This window comes from Eulemur rufifrons, chromosome 24, assembly GCF_041146395.1.
Source record: "Eulemur rufifrons isolate Redbay chromosome 24, OSU_ERuf_1, whole genome shotgun sequence".
In the NCBI taxonomy this organism is placed as follows: Eukaryota; Metazoa; Chordata; class Mammalia; order Primates; family Lemuridae; genus Eulemur; species Eulemur rufifrons.
In genome coordinates, this window is record NC_091006.1 from 13749252 (window position 1) to 13772422 (window position 23171).

The 23171-nt window shown below is 57.0% G+C and overlaps 1 protein-coding gene across 1 annotated transcript; it reads left to right on the forward strand.

The window, feature by feature from the left end:
* The first annotated feature begins 137 nt into the window (after window positions 1-137).
* On the forward strand, window positions 138-22865 carry MYBPC2 (myosin binding protein C2). Its single transcript, XM_069456919.1, has 29 exons — window positions 138-216; window positions 1465-1542; window positions 2039-2125; window positions 2277-2425; window positions 2831-2948; window positions 3648-3696; window positions 3855-3914; window positions 5791-5984; window positions 6251-6383; window positions 8439-8563; window positions 8662-8767; window positions 9760-9932; window positions 11927-12092; window positions 13053-13159; window positions 13487-13516; window positions 13689-13828; window positions 14909-15068; window positions 15148-15252; window positions 15690-15878; window positions 16305-16439; window positions 18069-18236; window positions 18412-18500; window positions 18603-18798; window positions 18973-19112; window positions 19837-19996; window positions 20170-20306; window positions 21814-22000; window positions 22523-22696; window positions 22792-22865. The coding sequence occupies exons 1-29, from the start codon at window positions 198-200 to the stop codon at window positions 22863-22865; spliced, it is 3648 nt and encodes a 1215-aa protein (XP_069313020.1). The 5' UTR covers window positions 138-197.
* The last annotated feature ends 306 nt before the right edge of the window (window positions 22866-23171 follow it).

Here is a 23171-nt window from a genome sequence, read left to right on the forward strand (position 1 = left end):
TCTCTCTGTCCAGCTGTTATTTCTCGCCCTTTAGAGCACGCGGGTGGAATGTGGGGCGGCCCATCTGCCGAGGCCTCCCTGGGCCTTCTGGGAGTCTCCGGACTCCTTAAAGGGCTCCCCCTTGGGGGCCCACCTGGCCTCCCCAGGGCCTAGCCAGACACAGCTGCGGTCAGAGGAGTGGGAGGAGGTCCACCGACATGCCTGAGGCAAAACCAGGTGGCTGCCACAACCCCTTCCCTGTGTGGTCTTCTTTTCTGAATGAGGTTTTGGGGCTCCTCTCTTTGTGGGGTTGGGAGAATGGGGTGCCTTCTCTGTGTGCGGAGGCGCTCCCTTCCCTGCATGGCGAGGAGCGGCGCAGTTCCCTTTGTAAGCAGAGGTGTTGCCTTCCTTGGGCGAGATGGGGGTTCCACATCTGTGTAGGGTGGGGGACCGCTTCCTTCTCCAGTGAGGGGGTTCTTTTCTCTGTAGGCGATTGGGAGGCCCATTCTGGTGGAGGTGACGATTCTCTGTAAATTGGGGTCCCTTTTTCTCGGTGGGGATGGGGGGTCCTGTGTGTGTAGATTTGGGAGTGTTTGCATGGTGACTGAGGTCCTCGACATTTGGGGGTGGCATCTTCCACATGGGGACTGGGCCACCTCTCTGAGAGAAGATTGGGGCCTTTCTATGTAGGATATGGGGTGCTTGTGTGTATAAAGATTAGGGGTTCCCACCTGCGTGGAGTCACAGGAAATTATTCTCTGTATAAGGATGGGGGAACCTCCCTTCTTTGGGAATTGGGGGTCCCATGTGTAGGAATTAGGGGGCCTTCTTCATAGAGGGGCTGGGGTCCTTTCTTTGTGTAGAATTTGAGGGTCCTTTGAATGGGCCTGGGGGGTACTCTGTATGGGGATGGGCTTCCTCTTGATGAATAAGTCAGCGTGGGAGACATAAGCCCCTGGGAGGGGACCCTCTCCTGGGCTGTCCTGTCCGCCAGCCTCAGGCCAACCAGGCTGTGGGTGGGGGTCTAGCCCCGTGTGTAGCTGGGGGCCTGGCGGGCCAGGAGCCAGCAGGCAGGGCAGGTGAAGGATCCTGTGGTCAGCACGAGGTGTCCAGTTTCCAGCCCGGAGGTAGAGCTAATTATACTCCCAGGCCCCGAAAGGTCAGGGCCTGGTGGCCTGGGTGGATGGGGCATGGCCGGCCTGGGGCAAGGGAAACGTGATCCCATAGAGTCTCAGGGGGAGAGATAGATTTACACATAGGATGGGGGCCCGGATGCCTGGGTCTGAGGGAGGAGGGACTGGGGCCCGGATGTCTGGGTCTAAGGGAGGAGGGGCTGGGGGCTGGGACCCCTGGGTCTGAGGGAGGAGGGGCTGGGGGCTGGGACCCCTGGGTCTGAGGGAGGAGGGGCTGGGGGCTGGGACCCCTGGGTCTGAGGGAGGAGGGAGCTGGGTACATGCTCAAATGTGAACTTCTCCTGTTTTGCAGCGGCCAAAAAGGCCCCCAAAGGCAAAGATGCCCCCAAAGGGGCTCCCCCTAAGGAGGCTCCTGCAGAGGCCCCCAAAGGTGAGACGGTGTTTCCTCGGGCTCAGCCGGCCTGGCATCTCACCTCCCCCACACTCCCCTCTTCACGCTCGCCCCAGCCTGCTCCTGGTCTCCATCCTTTGATCTGTCCCCACGGTCAGAGCTGACCGCCCTGCTCACAACCCCCTGGGCTCCCTGGTGCTGGGACAGAGCCTCCTCTCACCTGGCTGACGGATCCCAGAATCCTGCCCAGCTTTGAACGCCCCAGTCTATCTTCAAACCTCTCTTACCCCAAAGCCCATTCGGGACCCTCCAGTCCACAAATGGGGAAACTGAGGCTCAAAAGGGTGGGGGAGCTGGCCAAAGCCACATAGCCACTTGGGTGATGTGGTCTGTCCCAAGTCAGGAAAAGCCATTTCACCCTCATGGTCATTGTATTCTGAGCAGAGGGTGCCTCAGTGTCTGTAACCCCTCCCCCAAAGTGGCCCACGGCCCCTCCGCCCCCACCTCAGACCTCCTCATCCTTTCTCCCGAGCAGAAGCCCCCCCTGAGGATCAGTCACCCACTGCTGAGGAGCCCACTGGCATTTTCCTGAAGAAGCCGGACTCTGTATCAGTGGAGACTGGTGAGGGGGCCTGAGGGGAGGGCTGGGAGCCCTGGACCCCTGGGTCTGAGGGAGGAGGGGCTGGGGTGCCACAGTGTCACAGCCTCTCTGGAGAGTTTAGGTTCCTGACTGGGCCCTCCCTCCCCCCCCCCCCCCCCCCCCCCCCGCCCAGGAAAGGACACGGTGATCGTGGCCAAGGTGAACGGGAAGGAGCTCCAGGGCCCACCGACCATCAAGTGGTTCAAGGGCAAGTGGCTGGAGCTGGGCAGCAAGAGCGGGGCCCGATTCTCCTTCAAGGAGTCCCACGACTCTGCCAGCAACGTGAGGACACTGTGGGACGAGGGGGCGCGGGCCGGGACTGGAGGTTGTGCAGGCCCTGCTTCTCAGAAGGCCCGCTGCCTGAGGCGTGGTCCTAGGCCTGGAGCCCCCGAGGTGGGGCATGGAGGTTGTTCTGGGTAGGAGCGGGATTGCTGGGGCCGGAGCCACGTGCACTCCCAGGAAGGTCTTAGGGAGTCGGGAACATGGCCCCTGGGGTGGAGACTGGCCAGGTGTGAGGGGGACAGAGCTGGCCACCAGGTGCTAAGCACCCCCATTCTAGATCTCCACTGGCCCCTCTTGTGGGTTGGGGTGAGGACTTGGAGACAGAGTTATGATGTGGGCTCTGGGGGACATGGGGTGGTGCTGGGGGGTGGTCACCTGCACCCACACCCTGGCCCCGGCCCCCAGGTGTACACCGTGGAGCTGCACATTGGGAAGGTGGTTCTGGGGGACCGTGGGGATTACCGCCTCGAGGTCAAAACCAAGGATGCCTGCGACAGCTGTGGTTTCAACATCGATGTGGAGGGTGCGCTGGCAGGGAGTGGGGGGCTGAGGGGTATGGGTCTGGGTGGGGGACAGAGGCAGCAGCCAGGTGTAGGGAGAGGGTAGAGATGTCAGGGGAGGCGGGTACAGGTGTTTGGAGGAGGCTGTAGAGGTTCAGGGGTCAGGGCATTCAAGACTGGGAGACAACCTACAGGCTTAGAGTAGGCAGAGGTATAGATTTGGGGGAGAAAGTGTTCAGGGTCTTGGGGTGCGCATGCGAAGGCTTAGGAGGCCAGTTATGTAGATTCCGGGTTCGAGAATGTAGGAGTAAAGGCTGGGAAGTGCGGGTGTCCAGGTCTAGAGTACAAGGGTGTGCGGGTTTAGATGAGGACGTGCAGGATTAACAGGAGGTTGCACAGATTTGGGGGCACGAGGATGGGGGCCTGAGGGTGAACAGGCTGTGGGGGTCTGCAGCCCAGGCTGCCAGAGGGCACAGGGAATGAGACTGCCCAGGCCCGGGTGCAGGGGGCACAGGCTGCTGAGAGCGGGTGTGTGTGGCAGCCAGGGAAGTGTGAGCCACCCTAGGAGTGGCGGATGTCCAGACCTAAGTGAGGGGGTGTGCTGCTCCAAGAGGTGGAGGAAAGGGGGTCTGGAAGAGGTTGTGCAGGCCTGGGGAAGAGCTCTTGGTCTTAGATCAGCCCTCGCTCTGGCTCACTTTCCCTTTCCCTGTTGCCTCCCCCAGCGCCCCGCCAGGACGCCTCTGGGCAGAGTCTAGAAAGCTTCAAGCGTTCGTAAGTGACCCTGGACCTGGGGAGGCCAAGAAATGTCAGAGGCTCTCTCTTGGGAGGGGGAGAAGGGAGAATTGGGGGAGGCAAGGAGTGGGGACCCTGGGGTGAGTCTGAGGGGACAGGACCCCAGTGGGGTTCACACACCCTCTTGATGGCCACAGGGGTGAAGGCAAGTCAGAGACCGGGGGTGAGCTGGATTTCAGCGGCCTGTTGAAGAAGAGGTGAGCTGTCCCCCGGGGAACAGAGAGTGGAGGGGGGTGGTGGGTGAAGCTCCATGGCCGCTGCTTCCCCACCGTCATCTCTGGACTCCCTGCCCACCCCGTAGTCAACCCACCAACCTGTCTGGCCACTTGTCCATCCACTTACCTACCCATTCACTCAGACCCTGACCCACAGCCCCACCTGATCAACCACCTGCCATGAGTTCACCCACCCACTCACCCTTTAATCCACCAGCCTCACATCCACTCTCCTGTTCACTCAGGCTCCAGTCTACCTACTCACCCTCCCATCCATCCATCCATCCACTCATCCATCCATCCACACATCCATCCATCCATCCATGCATCCACCATCCAACCAGATACCTATTTATCCACCTATTAACCCATCCATCCACCTACCTGCCTACTTGCCAATCTATCCACCCACATATCCATCCATCTACCCACCATCTTCCCACCTGTCTAGCCACCCACCTGCCATTATGCTCAGCCTGGCTACATGGGTGGGTAGACAAGTCAACGGGTGGATGGGATGGTAGATTCAGTTGGGAGAGAGATGCAGATGTGGGTGGGTGGACGGTGGAGAGGCAGGTAGATGGGTGCCCCAATAGGTGGTAATTGGGGGATGGGATGGAGCAGGTGAGAGCTGAACAGTCTATGCACTCATCCGCCAGGCTAGCTCTCTGTTGGATTGAACTATATGAGACTGATGTTCTGTGGGTCAAGAATGACTGAATACCGGCAATTCCACATCGTTTAACATAATGCTTGTCCACTTACTCATCTGTTCATTATCACTAGTCCACCTCTCCTAACTTCGCTCACCCACCTATCCCCATAGCCGAATCCCTGACAACCTCATGCACTAATACGTTCATCTGTTTCCAGCCAGCCAACCACTGACCTGCCACCTCCTGTCAACGTATCCACCCACCTCCTGCCCAGCCATTTCCCACTGACCCGTCGGTCCACTGAGCCAAGCATCTGTCACCAACCCGTCCACCTGCCTCCCCACCCAGCCCTCCGTCACCCACCTGCCTACTCATCTGTCCACTCACTCACTGTCCCCACATTCACCCACCCAGCTGTCCTCTCTTTGCTCCCTTCCCTTCCTTTCTTCTTTCCAAAGACCCATCCATGCATTTGTTCACTCTCTCACTCATCAAACGTCTGAGGCCTCCTGTCCACCAGGTCCTGGGCTGAAGTCAGGGGACAGAGGGCAGTTGGACTGGGTCCCCGATGTTGAGTCACTCCTTGCCGTGGGAAGATGGGTCTGGTCCAACAGACTTGGACGCAGAAGGGTCCTATGTGGTGTGATCAGAGAGAGGCCCTGTGAGGGCCTGTGAGAGCCGGAGCAAGAGCAATGCACTGTCATGGAGGACAGGGAGTGCCTCACGGAGAAGGGAACTTTGGCCTAGGTCTTGTAGGATGAAGAGGAGTCCATCAGGAAGAGGAGGTGGGGAGAGGTCATGAAGGCAGGGAGACAGTTTGTGCACAGGCTGGGAGGCAGGAAAGAGCCTGGCGTGTTCAGGAAAAGGCAAGTAGATTGGTTTGGAGGGTCGAGGGGTGGTGATGGGGACAGGCGGGGCTGTGATCGCCAGGCTGAGGAGGGGGGTTTCCCCCTGAGGGTCATGGGAGCCATGGAAATGTCTGGAACAGGGAGGGGATGGCATCTGATGTGGGTGTCAGAAATGTCCCTCGAGGGCATGTGGGGAACAGAGCAGAGGCCAGGAGACCCCGGAAGGAGGCTGGGTTGGTGGCCAGGGGGGGAAGAATGAGGCCCAGAGACAGCGGGTGGTGTTTGAGTGCAGGAGGCCGAGTGAAGTCCTCTCTTCCTCACCCCTGGTGGCCCGGCCTGTCCCCCCACCCTCAGGGAGGTGGTTGAGGAGGAGAAGAAGAAAAAGAAAGATGACGATGACCTGGGCATCCCCCCGGAGATTTGGGAGCTCCTGAAAGGGGCAAAGAAGAGCGAGTACGAGAGAATTGCCTTCCAGTACGGCATCACCGACCTCCGTGGCATGCTCAAGCGGCTCAAGAAGGCCAAGGTCGAGGTCAAGAAGAGTTCAGGTCAGTGCTGGCCGAGGGGGGAGGGGCCTCGCACAGGGACCCCGCATTCTGGGCAACTGATGCTTGGGCCCTGGACCTATGTCTGGGAGGCCCCAAACTGAGCAGCAATTGAACCTTGTTTTTGGGGATGTCTGAGTTCATAGGAGGCCTCTTGACCTTGACCTTGGAGAACCCATGGTCTGGGGAGGGAAACTTGGCGTCTCTGGGGATGACCAGGGCAGTGAGTGCCTCTCACCTCCGTCCCCTCCGCACCCCTCAATCCCCAGCCTTCACGAAGAAGCTGGATCCGGCCTACCAGGTGGACAAAGGCAACAAGGTCAAGTTGGTGGTAGAGATCAGCGACCCGGACCTTCCCCTCAAGTGGTTCAAGAATGGCCAGGAGATCAAACCAAGCAGCAAGTATGTGTGGGGCAGCCCCCAAGTGGGGGGTCCTAGTCCAGAGAGAACACCCAGGAACAAGGCCAGTAACTCTTAACCCAGAAAGGGCACTTCCACGCCTATATCAATGTTACAAACACTGCCAGGTGCGGTGCTGCACTCCCGTTATCCCAGCGACTCAGGAGGCTGAGGTGGGAGGATCGCTTGAGGACAGGAGACCAGCCTGGGCAACATAGCAAGACTCTATCTCTAAAAAAAATGAAAAAAATTAGCCGGACGTGGTGGCACACACCTGCAGCCCCAGTGACTCAGGAGGCTAAGGAGGCTAAGGTGGGAGGATCGCATGAGCCCAGGAGTTGGAGGCTGCAGTGGGCTATGATTGTACCACTGCACTCCAGCCTGGGTGACAGAGCAAGATCCCATCTCTAAACAAACAAACAAACAAACAAAAAGTACAAATACTTCACTAGAAAAAAAGACAAGAGCAAGGAAAGGCAGGGATTCAGCTGGGAAGAAACTCAAATGGCCAATAAACCATGCAGTACACCTTCGACCTTGCAAATAATAATGATAAAAATGCAAATGAAGACAGCAGTGTTTCTGCTCTCCAAACGGGCAAAAGCTTTACAAAACCAGAAAGCCCAGTGCTGGCGAAGACATAGGGAAATGGGTACATGGATGCTGCTGGTGGGAATGTAAGACTGGTAAGTCTCCAAAGGGCGACATATTAAAAAGCCTTTAAGTTGCGCAATTGTGGGTATTTGTTGTGAAGGAATTATCACGGCTGTATATATTTAGCTACGAGGATGTTCACTGAAGCATTTGCTATTGTTGCAAAAAATAGAAAACCACCAAAATATACAGTTCCATACTAAGGGGATCTGCAGTCACTAAAACAGAGATTCTAGAACATACACTAACATGGGAGCCGTTCAAAATTACTACGTTCAGAAATGTATTACCTGCTTCACAGAGTATTAATCTACATTTTATTTATATATAATAAAAAAGATTGGAAAGACAAGGGCCAAAATATTTGCAGCAGTTATCTTTTGGTGGGACAGTTATGGATGGGTTTTAAAAGAAAAATTTTTTTCCTTGGTTGTGTTTGCTAAATTCCCCATAATGAGCATTTTTGATAAGATAAAATGCTATGTTGGTCTGGCGCGGTGGCTCACGCCTGTAATCCTAGCAGTCTGGGAGGCCGAGGCAAGAGGATCGCTTCAGCTCAGGAGTTTGAGACCAGCCTGAGCAAGAGTGAGACCCCATCTCTACTAAAAATTGAAAAACTTAGCCAGGCAACTAAAAATAGAAACAAAAACTTAGCCGGGGCGCACACCTGTAGTCCCAGCTACTCGGGAGGCTGAGGCAGGAGGATCGTTTGAGCCCAGGAGTTTGAGGTTGCTGTGAGCTAGGCTGACGACATGGCACTCTAGCCTGGGCAACAGAGCAAGACTCTGTCTCAAAAAGAAAAAAAGATAAAATGCTGTGTCAGTGAAGATACAGGCTAATTCGCTATAACAAAGAATCCTCACAGTACATGTAGGGTAGAGAGCTGTGTATTTCCAGCGGGTTGAGGCTGGGGGGCCAGCTCTCCTCTACGAGATTATTTGGGGACCCAGCTTCTGTCTATATTGTTAGTTGTATCGTCACCTGCGGTGGTATCCCCATCTGTATTACTGATGGGCACATCTGGGTTCCAACAAGGAGGAGGGGGAAGGGGAGGAGTGCAGGGCAAGCACTCATCTCAGAGTCCAAGATGGCCTGGAAGCACGTGCTTCACCTCCACCCGCTTTCCCCTGGGCCACCTCAGGCCTAGCTGCAAGGGAGGCTGGGAAATGTAGTTCTCTAGGTGGGCGGCCGTGTGCCCGCTGCTAAAAGGAGGAGAGGATGGACGTGGGTGGACAGTTGGCATTTCCGCCGTGGTTATTCAAATAATAGAAACTGGACGCTCAGTCCCCTCCCACGCATTTGGCTCCGAGAGGAAGAGACTTGCCCCGAGAACGGGTGAGCAGATGTACCCCGGGGCTGGGCGAATGCTCCACACCCCGGGCTGATGGGAGACTTTGGCGCCAGGTACGTGTTTGAGAATGTCGGTAAGAAGCGGATTCTCACCATCAACAAGTGCACGCTGGCCGACGACTCCGCCTACGAAGCGGCCGTCAAGGACGAGAAGTGCTTCACCGAGCTCTTCGTGAGAGGTGAGTTTGCAGCTCGGGCCTGAGTGTGGGGAGGGAACGGAACTCTGGAGGGGGTCCTGAAACCGCTGATCGGTCTCCTGTCCCCCTGCCCCCCCCAGAGCCCCCAGTCCTGATTGTCACACCCCTTGAGGACCAGCAGGTGTTTGTGGGCGACCGCGTGGAAATGATGGTCGAGGTGTCGGAAGAGGGTGCCCAGGTCATGTGGTGAGTGACCCCCGATCCCCGACCTCCCTATGTCCACAGCTTGGTTGCCTCAGCCCTGACCTTTATGGGACCCTCTGACCTTTAGTCAGCCTTTCTCTATAAATCCCCTCCTCCCCTGTGACTTCTTTCTAGAACTTCTACCCATCCCGTCCTCTGCAGGGTCCTTTTCCTGATTCCTGCTGATTCATTAAATATTTATTCATCCATCTACCCGATCATCCGCCCTTTGGTCCATGCACCCATGCGTCCACCCACCCACCTGTGCCCCCGTCCTTTCATCCACCCATATGTCTATGCACCTGTCCAGCGAACACTTACCCATCACGTGGTGGCGCTCTCCTGCACATCAGAGAGCTAATGGGGAGGAAAACATATCCCCATGGTACCCGCCTTCATGGCGTTTATAATCTGGAAATTTGGTGGTGTGTGTGTAGGAGACAGAGACAGGCATTAGTCAAGTCTTTTCGCAAACACATAGAGAAGTTATATTTTGAAAAGTGTTTGAAAGCAGCAGCAGCAGATGCTGAAGCAGCTTTTCATTTGGAGAAAGGGATTCAGGAGGTCAGGGAAGGCTCCCTGGAGGAGGTGACAATCTGATTGCTCTGCGATCTGAATGCTGGGGAGGCATAAGTGAAGTGAGAGGGAAAGTGCCCTGGGCAGGGGACATGTCATTTACAGAAGCCACAATATTCACCATTTCTCTGAGACTCTACAGCTTCCTCTGTGCTCTGACCTCTCCCTGTGGCATCTCACTGTGTCCCTGACTTCCAGCCAGTACCTGGAGGCATCTCCTTGTGGCCTGTGACTTTGTCCCTCCCCTTCTCTCCCCCGACCCCACCTGTGACCCACCTACCACTCAAGATGCCTCTGCCACCCTCTCTCCTTTCTCTCATGACCTCCTCTGCCCCCCTGTTTGGGCCCCTGACTCCCCCTCAGAGACCCAGACCCAGAGCCACGCTGACAGCTCACATGCCCCTGTCCCCTCCGCCCAGGATGAAAGACGGCGTGGAGTTGACTCGGGAGGAGTCCTACTCGGCCCGATACCGCTTCAAGAAGGACGGGAAGCGCCACATTCTCATCTATTCGGATGTGACCCTGGAGGACAGGGGGCACTATCAGGTCATGACCAACGGCGGCCAGTGTGAGGCCGAGCTCAGTGTGGAAGGTACGGGGCCGGGTGGGGCGGGGGCCGCGCTGTGCCTCTCCTCGCAGCTCAAAGCCACAGGCCCCAAATCTCAGAGTTGTCCCTGATTCCTATCAATGGAAAAGAACCCAAACGCTGTAAAATAATCTAAAGAAGGTTTATTTAAATTTAAAGAGCTGAATGTGTGTGACCATGGCCCGGAGAGTCACAGCCAAGAAGTCTTGAACACGTGGTCCCGCCGTGGTTGGGTGACAGTTTGGTTTGATACATTTTGGGGAGACAGGAATTATTCATAAAGTCACAGATCAGTACATGGAAGGTGTATACTGGTCTGTCCCCAAAAGGCAGGACTTCCAGGAGGACGTACAGGTTATAGATGGGTTTAGAGATTCTTTTTCTTTTTCTTTTTTTTTTTTTTTTTTTTTTTGAGACAGAGTCTCACTCTGTTGCCCAGGCTAGAGTGAGTGCCGTGGCGTCAGTCTAGCTCACAGCAACCTCAAACTCCTGGGCTCAAGCGATCCTCCTGTCTCAGCCTCCCGAGTAGCTGGGACTACAGGCATGCGCCACCATGCCCGGCTAATTTTTTCTATATATATTTTTAGCTGTCCATATAATTTCTTTCTATTTTTAGTAGAGGTGGGGTCTCGCTCTTGCTCAGGCTGGTCTCGAACTCCTGAGCTCAAACGATCCGCCCACCTCGGCCTCCCAGAGTGCTAGGATTACAGGCGTGAGCCACCGCGCCCGGCCCTTTTTCTTTTTTTTTAATAAAAAAATCTTTTATTTTTGCTCTGACATCATGATATCTGCCAAAACCATGAATTTCCATAAAGATTCTTTGATTTGCAATTGGTTTAAGTAATGAAGCTTTGTCTAAGGCTTGGAACATTTTAAATTGAGATAAGGAAATCTGTTGATCAGAGATAAGCCCATGGGACATATCCCAGACTCAAGTCATCTCCTAAGTAAGTTGATGACCTGCAGGTGTGGTTTAACCTTTGTCTCACGTGACCTTAGGCTTGTTTATGATTTGTGTCTTTTTTTTTTTTTTCCTGAGTCAGAGTCTCACTCTGTTGCCCGGGCTACAGTGCTGTGGCATCAGCCTAGCTCACAGCAACCTCAAACTCCTGGGCTCAAGCAATCCTCCTGCCTCAGCCTCCCAAGTAGCTGGGACTACAGGCATGTGCCACCATGCCCGGCTAATTTTTTCTATCTATCTATCTATCTATATATATATTTAGATGTCCATATAATTTCTTTCTATTTTTATTAGAGACAGGGTCTCGCTCTTGCTCAGGCTGGTCTCCAACTCCTGACCTCGAGCGGTCCACCCGCCTCGGCCTCCCAGAGTGCTAGGATTACAGGCGTGAGCCACTGAGCCCGGCCAACATAGCATTTTATCTTATCAAAAATGCTCATTATGGGGAATTTAGCAAACACAACCAAGGAAAAAAAATTTTCTTTTAAAACCCATCCATAACTGTCCCACCAAAAAATAACCAGTTTATCCTTTTGTTTTAAACTATGTAAATGCAGGATCTTATTGAAAATAAAATGCAAGTCTGAGTGTAAGATCTCATCCCCAGCTCACTTAGAGCCAACCTGGAGTCCTCTCTGTGGCCGGCAAGGCCTATGACCTGGGCCTGTCGGTCTCTGTCCACTTTGCCGGACCATGTCCACCTCCCACACCCACACCAGCCTCCTGTGGCTCTTGATTCCAGCAAGCCTGCCGTGTCCCAGGGCCTTTGCACAGCCGCTCGCCGCTCCTGGGAGGCTCCTCGGCGTCCTCCTGTGGATTCTCCCTCCTTCCTCATGCCGCCTTGCTCCATCTTGTTGACTTTCCTCTTCACTGCCTTCCCGCTAGAGCGTCAGCTCTCCGAGGCCAGTGGAATGTTTCTGGGTTGTCCACGGCCGTGTCCCCAGTGCCTAGAACAGCGCCTGGCATGTAGTGGGTGCTCACAAGCACTTGTGGACCAACCGGAGTAGTGACGGCCCCATCTCCTTCCCTCCCTGCCCAGAGAAACAGCTGGAGGTCCTGCAGGACATCGCCGACCTGACGGTGAAGGCCTCGGAACAGGCCGTGTTCAAGTGCGAGGTGTCTGACGAGAAGGTGACGGGCAAGTGGTACAAGAACGGGATCGAGGTGCGGCCCAGCAAGAGGATCACCATCTCCCACGTGGGGAGGTGAGGCGTGGGCTGCAGAGGTGGCGGGGGCTGGTGGTGCGTGTGTATCAGTTAGCTATAGCTGCGTAACAAAGCACCCCCAGACTTGGCGGTTTGAAAAAACAAGGCTTGATTTCAGTGTGCGGGTTGGTGGGGGCCGGGTGGGCAAGGACGGCTGTGCCTCTGCGGTCGGCTGAACGTTGGCCCTGCTGCCCGTGCCTGGGCTCCGAGTGGCAGCTCATCCCCCAGCAGGCTGGCAGTGAACACGGTCGCTGTGGCCTAGGCTGGGAACAGTCCCAGTGGCACTTCCACCATATTCTACTGGGCAAAGAAAGTCACAGGCCAGCCCAGATTCAAGGGGTGGGGAACAGACGCCAGCACTTGGTGGAGGAGGGAGGGCACTGCAGGGTCTCACTGCAAGGGCACCGACACAGGGAGGGGAACAACTCTGGCCCTATCTGTCAAACGTCTACACAGCGGGGGGGCGGGGGGTCCAGCCAGAGAAACAAGAGGCTGGAATTCGAGGAGCCACCAGGACTCCCGTGAGTTTCCGGGCTGCAGCTCCTGGCGGGATGTGAGCTTTCCCTGTGTTCTGTGGAAGGAGCGTGCCGCTGGTGTGTCAATGAGGATGATGACACATCCTGACGCTCACAGGGCACTTACTGTGTGCCGGGTACTTTCTAGATGCTTTACGACAGCCTTGACGTAGATTGGTATCATAACCCATGTTTTATAGATGAGAAATGGAGGCACAGAGAGGTTAAGTAACTTGCCCAAGGTCACACAGCTACTAAGTGGGATCTGAATATAGGCCATAGCATTCCAAAGCCCCGAATAAAAATGGTGGGCATGTATTGATAGATCACATTGAGGAGGGTGCTTCTCAAGGTGGCATTAAGGGAAGCAGATGGGGACAGTTTGGCTCTGTGGTGGCCCCCAGGGTGACTTGGCCGACCCCTACCCTGCTGCCCGACCGTTTAGGTTCCACAAGCTGGTGATTGATGACGTCCGGCCCGAGGATGAGGGAGACTACACGTTCGTGCCTGATGGCTACGCGCTGTCACTCTCTGCCAAGCTCAACTTCCTGGGTGAAGACGCCCCTTCCTTCCCCTGTGCACTGTAGCACCCATCCTCCCAGCCCCCGGGCCCGGGGCGCCCCCTTCAGGATTGTGTCCCTGATTGAACAAGGAGGATGACAGCAAGGGTCTGTCGAGTTCCTGGGTGGAGGCAGAAAATGGAGGGAGGGAGGGCGTCATCTGCGCCGGAGTGTGTCCACGAGGGGACAGGGGTGGGTCATGGGCCTGAGCCTTGGCCCTGGCACCCCAGCTCCTGGGGACGCTGCCAGACCTCTCCCCTGCCTCTGGGCTGTGCCTGCTGGGTGTAGACCTAACTGTCCAGTTTCCTTTGTCTTCCAGAAATCAAAGTGGAGTATGTGCCCAAGCAAGGTGAGCCACGGGGCTGTCTGGGAGCTGGGGCCCCCGGGTCGGGGGGAGGAAGGGCTGTGGGCCCAGACCCTTGGGATTGGAACCCAGCTCCCTGGGAGATCCCCTAGTCGGGGTTGGGCAGGCCCCACTGCCCACACCCCTCAGTTCCCCAGTCACCGTTCTGTGCCACCAGAGCCACCGAAGATCCACCTGGACTGCTCGGGGAAGACCTCAGAGAATTCGATTGTGGTTGTGGCTGGAAACAAGCTGAGGATGGATGTGGCCATCACAGGGGAGCCCCCTCCCGTGGCCACCTGGCTGAAGGGAGATGAGGTAGGCTGGGGCTTCCCCTCTGCCGAGTTCCTCTTCCCCTCAGTGCTGCTGGGTGACTTTAGGCAAGTTGCTTTCCCTCTCTGAGCCACAATTTCATCCTCTGTAAAATGAGGATGACGAGTCCTTCTTCATAAGGTTGTTCTGAAGACTGGAGATTGTATTTGTCAGCCACAGGTATGGGCCTAGCACATGGTGTGTGTTCCATCCCCCCTCCGTCAGTTAATTAATCAGTCAGTTGACCAAACCAGCTTTCCAGCCACCTAGCAACTCATCCGTTCATCCGTGCATCTTTTCATTCATCAGCTAATTCATTAATTCACTCAGCCATCCACCCATCCGCTAATTAATCCATTTGTCCATTTATCCAGCAAGCAATCCAGTTATCTACCCATCCAGAAATACATCTACCCATTTATCTATGTATTCATATATCCACCCATCCATCCAGCGATCCAACAAATATTTTAACCGTGTATGTTCCAGGCCCTGGGACGCTTCAGTTTCCTCTTCTGTGAAATGTACAAGCTTGAGTCAATCTCCTCTCACGCACTCACTCAGCAGGCGTCCCCAGGGTTCCCCGCGTGCCAGGCTGTGTGTAGGCTCCCAGGACCCAGCCATGAGTCAGATACAGCTCCTGCCTCCCAGGAGCCTCGGGAGAGGCAGACACCTGCCCACAGTCACAGTCTAGGGCGCTCGGGGCTGAGATAGAAGGAGGTTCAGAAGCTCTGAGAATCTGGGGGATGGAGCTGTCACTGCCTGCTGGGGGCATCCAAGCCAGGAATGCTTCCTGGAAGAGGCAGCTTCTGGGTGGGCCCTAAAGGATGAGCAAGAGCTCAGCATTGCATGCACAGGGACAGTACTGCAAATCACAGGGACAAGACAATGCGGTGTGTTTAATGAATGCGGGTGTTTAGAGGGCAAGGGGGCAGTGGAGAGGAAGGATGAGGCTGGTCGTAGACCCGAAAGGGCCTCTTGGGCTGAGGCTGGAGCACGTGTGTCACGTGGCGATGGGGAGCCACTGCAGGGTTTTGGGCAGGGGAGTGGCGGAGGCAGTCCAAGCCGTCTGGTGGCTGTGTCCAGGTATTCTCGGTCACCGAGGGCAGGACCCGTATCGAGAAGAGAGTGGACAGCAGCAGCTTCGTGATCGAGAGTGCGGAGCGGGCAGACGAGGGCCACTACACCATCAAGGTCACCAACCCGGCCGGCGAGGACGTGGCCTCCATCTTCCTGCGGGTTGTGGGTGAGCAGAGAGTGCTGAGGTGGTGGGGCAAGGGGGCCTGAGGCCACGAGGGCCCCGGCTGACTTTCCTGTGCCCACAGATGTCCCGGACCCCCCAGAGGCTGTGCGCGTCACCTCGGTGGGGGAGGATTGGGCCGTCCTTGTCTGGGAGCCACCCAAATACGATGGGGGGCAGCCGGTCACTGGTGAGTGCCTGTGGCCCTCCGTCCTCATGACTTCCGACCCTCACTGCCTTCTGACTTCTCCCTGACCTCCCAGAGCTGTTAGTACTTCAGTGACCTCCCTCCGACACCCCGTTTTCCATCGCTGACACCTCACCATCCCTTTGGTCTTGCCCTATCCTTCTCCAATCCCCAACAGCCTGGGGATTCTCACTTCAGCCAATAGCCTGGGGTTTTCTGTGACCCCTGGGCCCCTGACCCATGACCTGTGACCCCTGTCGATTCCTGACCCCAGGAGATAGCCTCTGAGTGCTCCGTGGCCCCTGAGATCAACCCAAGATTCATGGTCCCAGACTTCTCGGGGTCACATGATGCTTCAGGGGTGACCCTCACTGCCCCAGCTGACCTATGTCCCCATGCCCTCCCGTGACCTCTGCTCCTCCCTGCCTGGGGGCCTCCAGGGTACCTCCTGGAGCGCAAGAAGAAGGGCTCTCAGCGCTGGATGAAGCTGAACTTTGAGGTCTTTACGGAGTTGACCTATGAGTCCACCAAGATGATTGAGGGCGTCCTCTACGAGATGCGGGTGTTCGCTGTCAATGCCATCGGAGTGTCCCAGCCCAGCATGAACACCAAGCCCTTTATGCCTATCGGTAACACCCCCAGACCCCTCACTCTGACCCATCCACCCCCATCAGCCTCTGACCCACGCTCTGCCTGTCATTGACCTCTGACCCTACACCCTGGCCTTTGACCCCACAGACCGCTGACTTTTGATCCCTCCCACCCAACACCCCAGCACGCTGGCCCCAGCCCCACCCATCATCTGGTCTCCTGACCTGATACATCCAGCACTGACCTCTGGCCCGCCAGGCTAACACCTACCCTGACTCGGGGACCTCTCCGTCCTGCCTTGCTATTGGGTTGCTTTAATGACCCTTGGTGACATGCTCTGGCTCGTCGACCTTGGCCCAGCATACTGATCCCTTTCCTGACCAGTGACACTACCGCCGACCCCTGCCCCTTCCTGCCCCTGACCCCTGATGTCCCCCCGTGTCCTCTTTGCCCGGGCCCTGCAGCACCCACGAGCGAACCCCTGCACCTGGTGGTGGAGGACGTGACAGACACCACCACCACACTCAAGTGGAGGCCTCCCAACAGGATCGGGGCAGGCGGCATCGACGGGTACCTGGTGGAGTACTGCCTGGAAGGCTGTGAGTGACCCTGGCGGGCTGGGGCGGGTGGCGGCCCACACAGAGCTCCGCTGGGGGTCCTGTCCGGGGACCCGAACACCAGTGGTGCAGGGAGCGAGATCTGGTGCAACGGCTGCCCGCGTGTCGTGTCTGTGCTGCCGCGAATCCCTGGGATGGGATGGGTCCGGCCAGACCCCCAGGGACCAGCTTGTCCTCTCTCCCTCCCTCCCTTCCCTGCATCCATCCTCCCTGCAGCTATGACTTTTCATCCATCCATCCGTCCCTCCATCCATCATTGAGCTACTGCCTGTGTGCCTTCCTCCTGCCTTCTGCTCCTTTACCCATCCAACCATCTCTCATCCATCCCTCTTAACATCCATCCATCCATCCATCCATGTTTCCCTCCCTCCTTTTCCGTGTATTTCTCCCTCTTCCCCTCCCCGCTTCCCCCCGCCTGCCATCCACTTGCCTACCCACCATCTCTCATCCCTCCGTCTGTCCAGCGGGGAGTCTAGTGGATCGTGCAGCTGCCCATCCATCCCGTAGCACTGTTTGCATCCGGTCTGTCTCTTGACCACCGTCTTCGCTTCCTTCCTTCTTCCACCCACCTGTATGACCACCCGGCCACCTGTCTGTGTAACTCGCAAATGTCTCCCCACCTGTCCATCCACCACCCGCATTTCCATACACCCAGCCCTCCACCCTCCAGTGAAGCACACATTCACTGGGCGCTGTGTGCCCGGCCCGGCACCGTGGCTATGGAGGTGTCTCCAGCGCGGTCATCTCCCTGGGAGGACAGACGGGATCACCTCGACACCATATCCCAGGTCACTCCCTACACGTGCTAACCGTGTGGCCTTGGGCAAGTGTCCGAGCCTCAGTATCTTCATGTAAAGATGGCGAAGATGGTTCCCATCTTGGCAGGGTGCAGTGACGGCTGCGTTGGACGGTGCACGGAGTCGATGGGTGGCTGGTCCCTGGTCAGCTCCTCCCTCTGTCCCGTCCCAGTGCTCTCCCCACCGCCCCTCCCTGGCCGACCGTCCCCACACCCCATGGAGCCTCACGTTCCAGAACCAATGGTTAGAGTCCACCCTGTGATTGTTGGGTTGACCCACATTGGTTCACCAGCCCATGGCCATGAACCCAGACAGAAAGGCGTGTAAAAAAGGGCAGGCAAGCCGATGAGCTCTGACTGCCACCCTCGATGAACCCTCCCGGATGTGCCTGGGTGCTGGCCTCCCGCTGTGCCCTCGGACAGAGCCACCATCCCTGTTCCTCTGTGCCAACCTTGGCAGAGTTTAAGAGTGTTCTGGAGTCAGACAGACCTGGGTTTAACTTCCTAGTCCATCACATCTGAGCTGGGTCACCTTGGCAAGTTCCTTAACCTCTCTGGGCCTCAATTTCCTCATCCTTAAAATGGGGATAACAGAAGGCTGAGGCAAGAATTAATGAGCTAACACACGTGCCACCCACCCTTACAGCCCGGCCGCAGTAAATGTTTAACAAAGGTGAGCTGCTCTGCTACAGCTGCCGAGGATTTACTCAGTATTCATAGCGGTGGGGCCCAAGTCACCGGGGGACAGTGAGCTGAGGGCTGCAGGGGGCCGGGAGGAAGGCCATGGGATCCACCAGCATGGCTCTTCTCTCTAGCCGACGAATGGGTCCCGGCTAACACCGAGCCCGTGGAGCGGTGTGGCTTCACCGTCAAGAATCTCCCCACGGGAGCAAGAATCCTCTTCCGGGTTGTTGGGGTCAACATCGCAGGCCGTAGCGAGCCGGCCACTCTGGCCCAGCCGGTCACCATCCGGGAGATTGCAGGTGAGTGACCCCTGGCCCCTGACCCTGGTCTTCCAAAGGCCAAGTTGGACTCCTCCGACCTGCCCTTTCCCTGTCATCAGTAGAACCCCAGAAAAACCTCATCGCCATTGTCTCTTGTCCCTCGAATGGCCCCCCAGCCCAGTGCTGAGCCCCCTCGCTGTGTTTGTGCCCTCAGAGCCACCCAAGATCCGTCTGCCCCGCCATCTCCGCCAGACTTACATCCGTAAAGTGGGAGAAGCTCTCAACCTTGTCATCCCCTTCCAGGTACGGGGAGCTGGGCTCAGGGCTCAGGGGACAGGGGTCAGGGGCGGCTACTGCGACAAGACTCCTCTGCCCCACCGGCCTCACCCTGCTGTCTTCCCCCAGGGAAAGCCCCGGCCCCAGGTGGTGTGGACGAAGGGTGGGGCCCCCGTGGACACCTCCCGTGTGAACGTGCGGACCAGTGACTTCGACACCGTATTCTTCGTGCGCCAGGCAGCCCGCTCGGACTCCGGGGAGTATGAGCTGAAAGTGCAGATCGAGAACATGCAGGACACGGCCACCATCCGCATCCGGGTTGTGGGTGCGCAGCCGGCCAGGAGGGGAAGGGAGGAGGAGATGAGAGGAGGGGTGGGGAGGAGGTGAGGTGGGGGAGCCCTGGGGGAGAGAGATTGGGGTGGAGGCAGGAAGTGGGGCAACACGGGGCAGGGGGCATCCGGGGACCCGCGGGCTGGCCCACAACGCCACCCCCTTCCAGAAAAGGCAGGGCCGCCGATGAACGTGACGGTGAAGGAGGTGTGGGGCACCAACGCACTGGTGGAGTGGCAGCCCCCCAGAGATGACGGGAACAGTGAGGTCACCGGGTATCTGGTCCAGAAGGCCGACAAGAAGACGATGGTGAGTGAGGGAGGAGGGGCCGGCGGTGGGGACGGTGGGGGAGAGCCGGCCAGGTCAGCAGTGCGGGTGCGGATGCTCCCGTCCCACAGCTGGGGGGACTGAGGCCCAGAGAGTGGGTTGGGGCCTTTTAGCTGAGATTTGTGCATGACGGGTTTTCTTTTGCTTTTTTTATTGAGGTAAAAGTCACACAACAGAATGAACCAATAGCCATTTTAAAGCGAACAATTCAGCAGCTTTTAGTACATTCACAGTGTTTTGCAACGCCCACTTCTGTCAACTTCCAAACATTTTCATCCCCCTAAAAGGAAACCCCACACCCATTAGCGGTCACCTCCCGTCCTCCCCGGACCCAGCCCCTGGCAACCCCAGCCTGCTTTCCGTCTCTATGGATGTGCTCACTCCGAACATTTCACACGGAGAGAGGCCTCCCTCGTGCCTGGCCTCTGTCGCTAGCATAACGTCTTCAAGGGTCACCCGTGACTCAGTGCCTCATTCCTTTTCCTGGCTGAGTAACATTCCACCGTCCGGATGGACCACGTTATCCACCCATCCGCCGCACACCACCATCTGTTTGGTGATTTCGAATACTGCTGCGAGGAGTGACGGGTTCTCCTAACGCTTGGATGTGCTTCTCTAACCCCTGGCCCTTCTTGTGTCTGGGTCCACTTGTGTGTGTTCCCCTTGTGTCCCCGACTCGCCCCGTCCCTCCCTGTCCTCACACCAGGAGTGGTTCAACGTCTATGAACGCAACCGGCACACTTCGTGTACTGTACCCGAACTCATCATAGGCAATGAATACTACTTCCGTGTTTTCACCGAGAACATCTGCGGGCTCAGTGACTCCCCTGGTGTCTCCAAGAACACGGCCCGGATCCTCAAGACAGGTGCAGCCCTCCCTCCCAGTCCCACCCCCACTGCGCTCTTGGCTGGGGTCCCACCTGGACTCCTCCGGCCCGACCCCCTGGCCACGGAGGAGAGGTGGTCAGGGTTCAATCCCTGGTTGGGGCTGGGGGACAGTCCAGGTCCGTCACCTTACAGATGTATCTCCCCTCTCCAGGAATCACCTTAAAACCATTCGAGTACCAGGAGCATGACTTCCGGATGCCTCCCAAGTTCCTGACGCCGCTCATAGACCGGGTGGTAGTGGCTGGGTACACCGCGGCTCTCAACTGCGCCGTCAGAGGCCACCCAAAGGTGCCTGGGGCGGGGCCCAGATCTGCGTGTGTGTCGCATGTGGGACCCTGGTGGGAATCTCCCACACGGTGAAGCCCCCAATCCCCAGCACACCGGCTCTTCTTCCCTGAGTTCTCTGTTTCATGGCATTTGCTCACTTTTAACCCACTTCCTGTTTCTCTCCTCCTCTGGCCAGAGGCCAAGTCTCAGACAATCGGCCCCTGTCCCCGTCTTCCTGTCTTTTCCTTTGCCTAACGACTGCCAGGCGACAGCTCATCCCGGCAGCCTAAGGAGCGGGCCATTCGGTCTCTCTTGCCCTGTCCAAGGACAAGCGCCAGTCCCTCTGGGGGCAGGGGCAGTCTAAACCTCCACGGCTGCCAGGGCCTTCCTGCTCCATCCCGGTTTCCAGACTGCTGTTTGGGAGTATGGACGCTTGCAACCTTGAGCTTGAGTGGCTCATCTAGAACAGGGGTTGGCAAACTATGGCCCACAGGCCAAATCCACCTACCATCCGTTTCTCTCAATAAAGTTTTATTGGAACATGGGCCACACACATTTGTTGACATTTTGCAGGCAGAGTTGAATAGTTGCCACAGAGACTGTAGCTCCTGCAAAACCTGAAAGTGGCCCTTTATGGGAACAGTTTGCCGACTGCTGGTCTAGGCTCCGGGTTTTTCGCTTTAGCAGCTTTAGGCACACTGTGGATTGTCTCTGTCTACTCACGAACTCCACTGACCCCACTCGTTCATTCTGCTCATTTACTCACCTACCATCCACTCATTTACTCAGTTCATTCATTCACTCCATTTGCTTATTGACATCATTCATTCATTCACTCATTCATTTGTTCACTTCATTTATTCTTCCACCAAACACTTTCAGAGGCTTTCTATGCGCTGGGTGAATTGAACAAGAAGTTTTCGGTATGTTGGGGGAGACGCACATTAACCTAAAGTCACACAAATAAAATAAAACTAAAAAGGGAGCGAAGAGTGCTAGAGAAACGCAGGCAGTTATGAGAGTGTAAAATAGGAGTTCCTGTCCCAGTCTAGGGGCCAGGAAAGGACGTGGGAGCTGAGACCTGAAGGGGAGGCAGGTGCTAGTTAGGTAAAAAAGGAAGGGACGAGGGTAGTGGAAGAGGGAACAGCCAGTGCCAAGGTCCTGAGGTGGGAGCCTGTCTGGTCTGTTCTGAGGAACAGCGACGTGGCCAGTGTGGCCGGGCGGTGGCGGGGAGGTGAGTGCAGAGGAGTAACGGGGCCAAATCATATAGGGCCCGGTGGGCTGCTATGAGAGGTGAGCTCTCGATTGGGAGAGCCATGGGAAGCCGTCAGCATGACACTGTGAGGTAGGGACTATCAACCTGCTTTCACAGAAGAGACTGAGGGTCAGAGAGTAGAAATAACTAGTGCATGGATATCCAGCAAGGAGGTGGCACAGCCTAGAACCCACATGTTCCTCCTGAGCCCCACTTCGCCATTGCCCAGGGGACCCTCTCTAAGTTGGCTTCCTCTCCTGCTCCCTTCAACAGCCAAAGGTTTCCTGGATGAAGAACCAGATGGAAATCCGAGAAGACCCCAAGTTCCTGATGACCAACTACCAGGGGGTCCTGACACTGAACATCCGCCGCCCCTCACCCTTCGATGCTGGGACTTACACCTGCCGGGCCGTCAACGAGCTGGGCGAGGCGCTGGCCGAGTGCAAGCTGGAAGTCCGAGGTGAGATCTAGGAAGGAGTCGGACGGGGCCCTCTAGCGTGACTGGGAAGCCAGGTCTGGACCCAAACAAGACAGATGCAGTGACATGTGCTGAAACGAGGGCAGCACGGGGCACTGGGGGAGCCCCTGACCCAGCCCGGGCAGGAGGAGCCCCAGAGGGTTTTTCCAAAGGAGTTGAAGGGCAAAGAAGAGGGACATGAGTTGGGGAGAAGACCTCAGCGAATGTTCCCAAGGCCTCTGGTGCTCCTGGACCCACGTGGGTAGAGGAGGTGCCTCAGAGAAGCAGACAGGGATAACGGCAGAGGACCGGGCCTGTGGGAGCCCAAAACAGACCCCCTCCCCAGCCTGTCCCCAAGCTCCTTCCTCTCTGCTCCTGCCTCTTCCTGCCCCGCCCCCTCCTCTCTGCCCCATGGCTCTGGCCCCCACTCAAGCGTCATCCTTTTCCTCCTGATCCTCTTCCCAGCCCCGTCCCCAGCCCCCTGCCTCTAGTCCCTCCCTCCTGTCTGTCCCCACATGGCCCTAGAGGGGTTCTCTGTGTCCAGAGCCGACCTGCCCTTCCCCTGCTCCCAGCCCTCCCGGGGCTCCCCGGTGCCCCCGCAGCCCCTCAGCCTGGTGCTCACCGCCTGCTCCAGCCCCAGCCCCGCCTGCCTCATGTTCTCCCTGCGCACTGCGTGCCAGCCACCCCGAGCTGCTGGCTGTTGGACAAACTGCCCATGCTTTCTCCTGTTGCTGGGACTTTGCACATGCTGTTCCCTCTACCTGGAGCCCACTTCCTCGCCTCCTTTGCCTCAGGCTCCGGCCCCTCCGACATCAGCCAGTTCAGGCTCAGGAGGCGGCCACTCCCCAAGACCCCCGGAGCAGGCTGACACCAATATGGACCTCTGGAGTCCCTCCCCGCCCATGACTTCTGACCACTTAGACCTCCCCTGGCCCTGAGGACAGTGCAGCAGACAGAAGTGGCTGGGGACCCTTAACAAGGGCTCTGAGAGGACACTTTCCAAACCTGTCTGTCATTCTAGATCACTGCCCTTCCAGACTGACTCGATTTCTAACACTGTCTGTCCCCTTATCCGCTATTGAATCAGTTCAGAAATACTTCGACGTCAGGATTCCAGTGACTGCTCACAGCCAGCACCTGCTCAGGGCGCCCCAGGGACAGTAACCAGGGCACC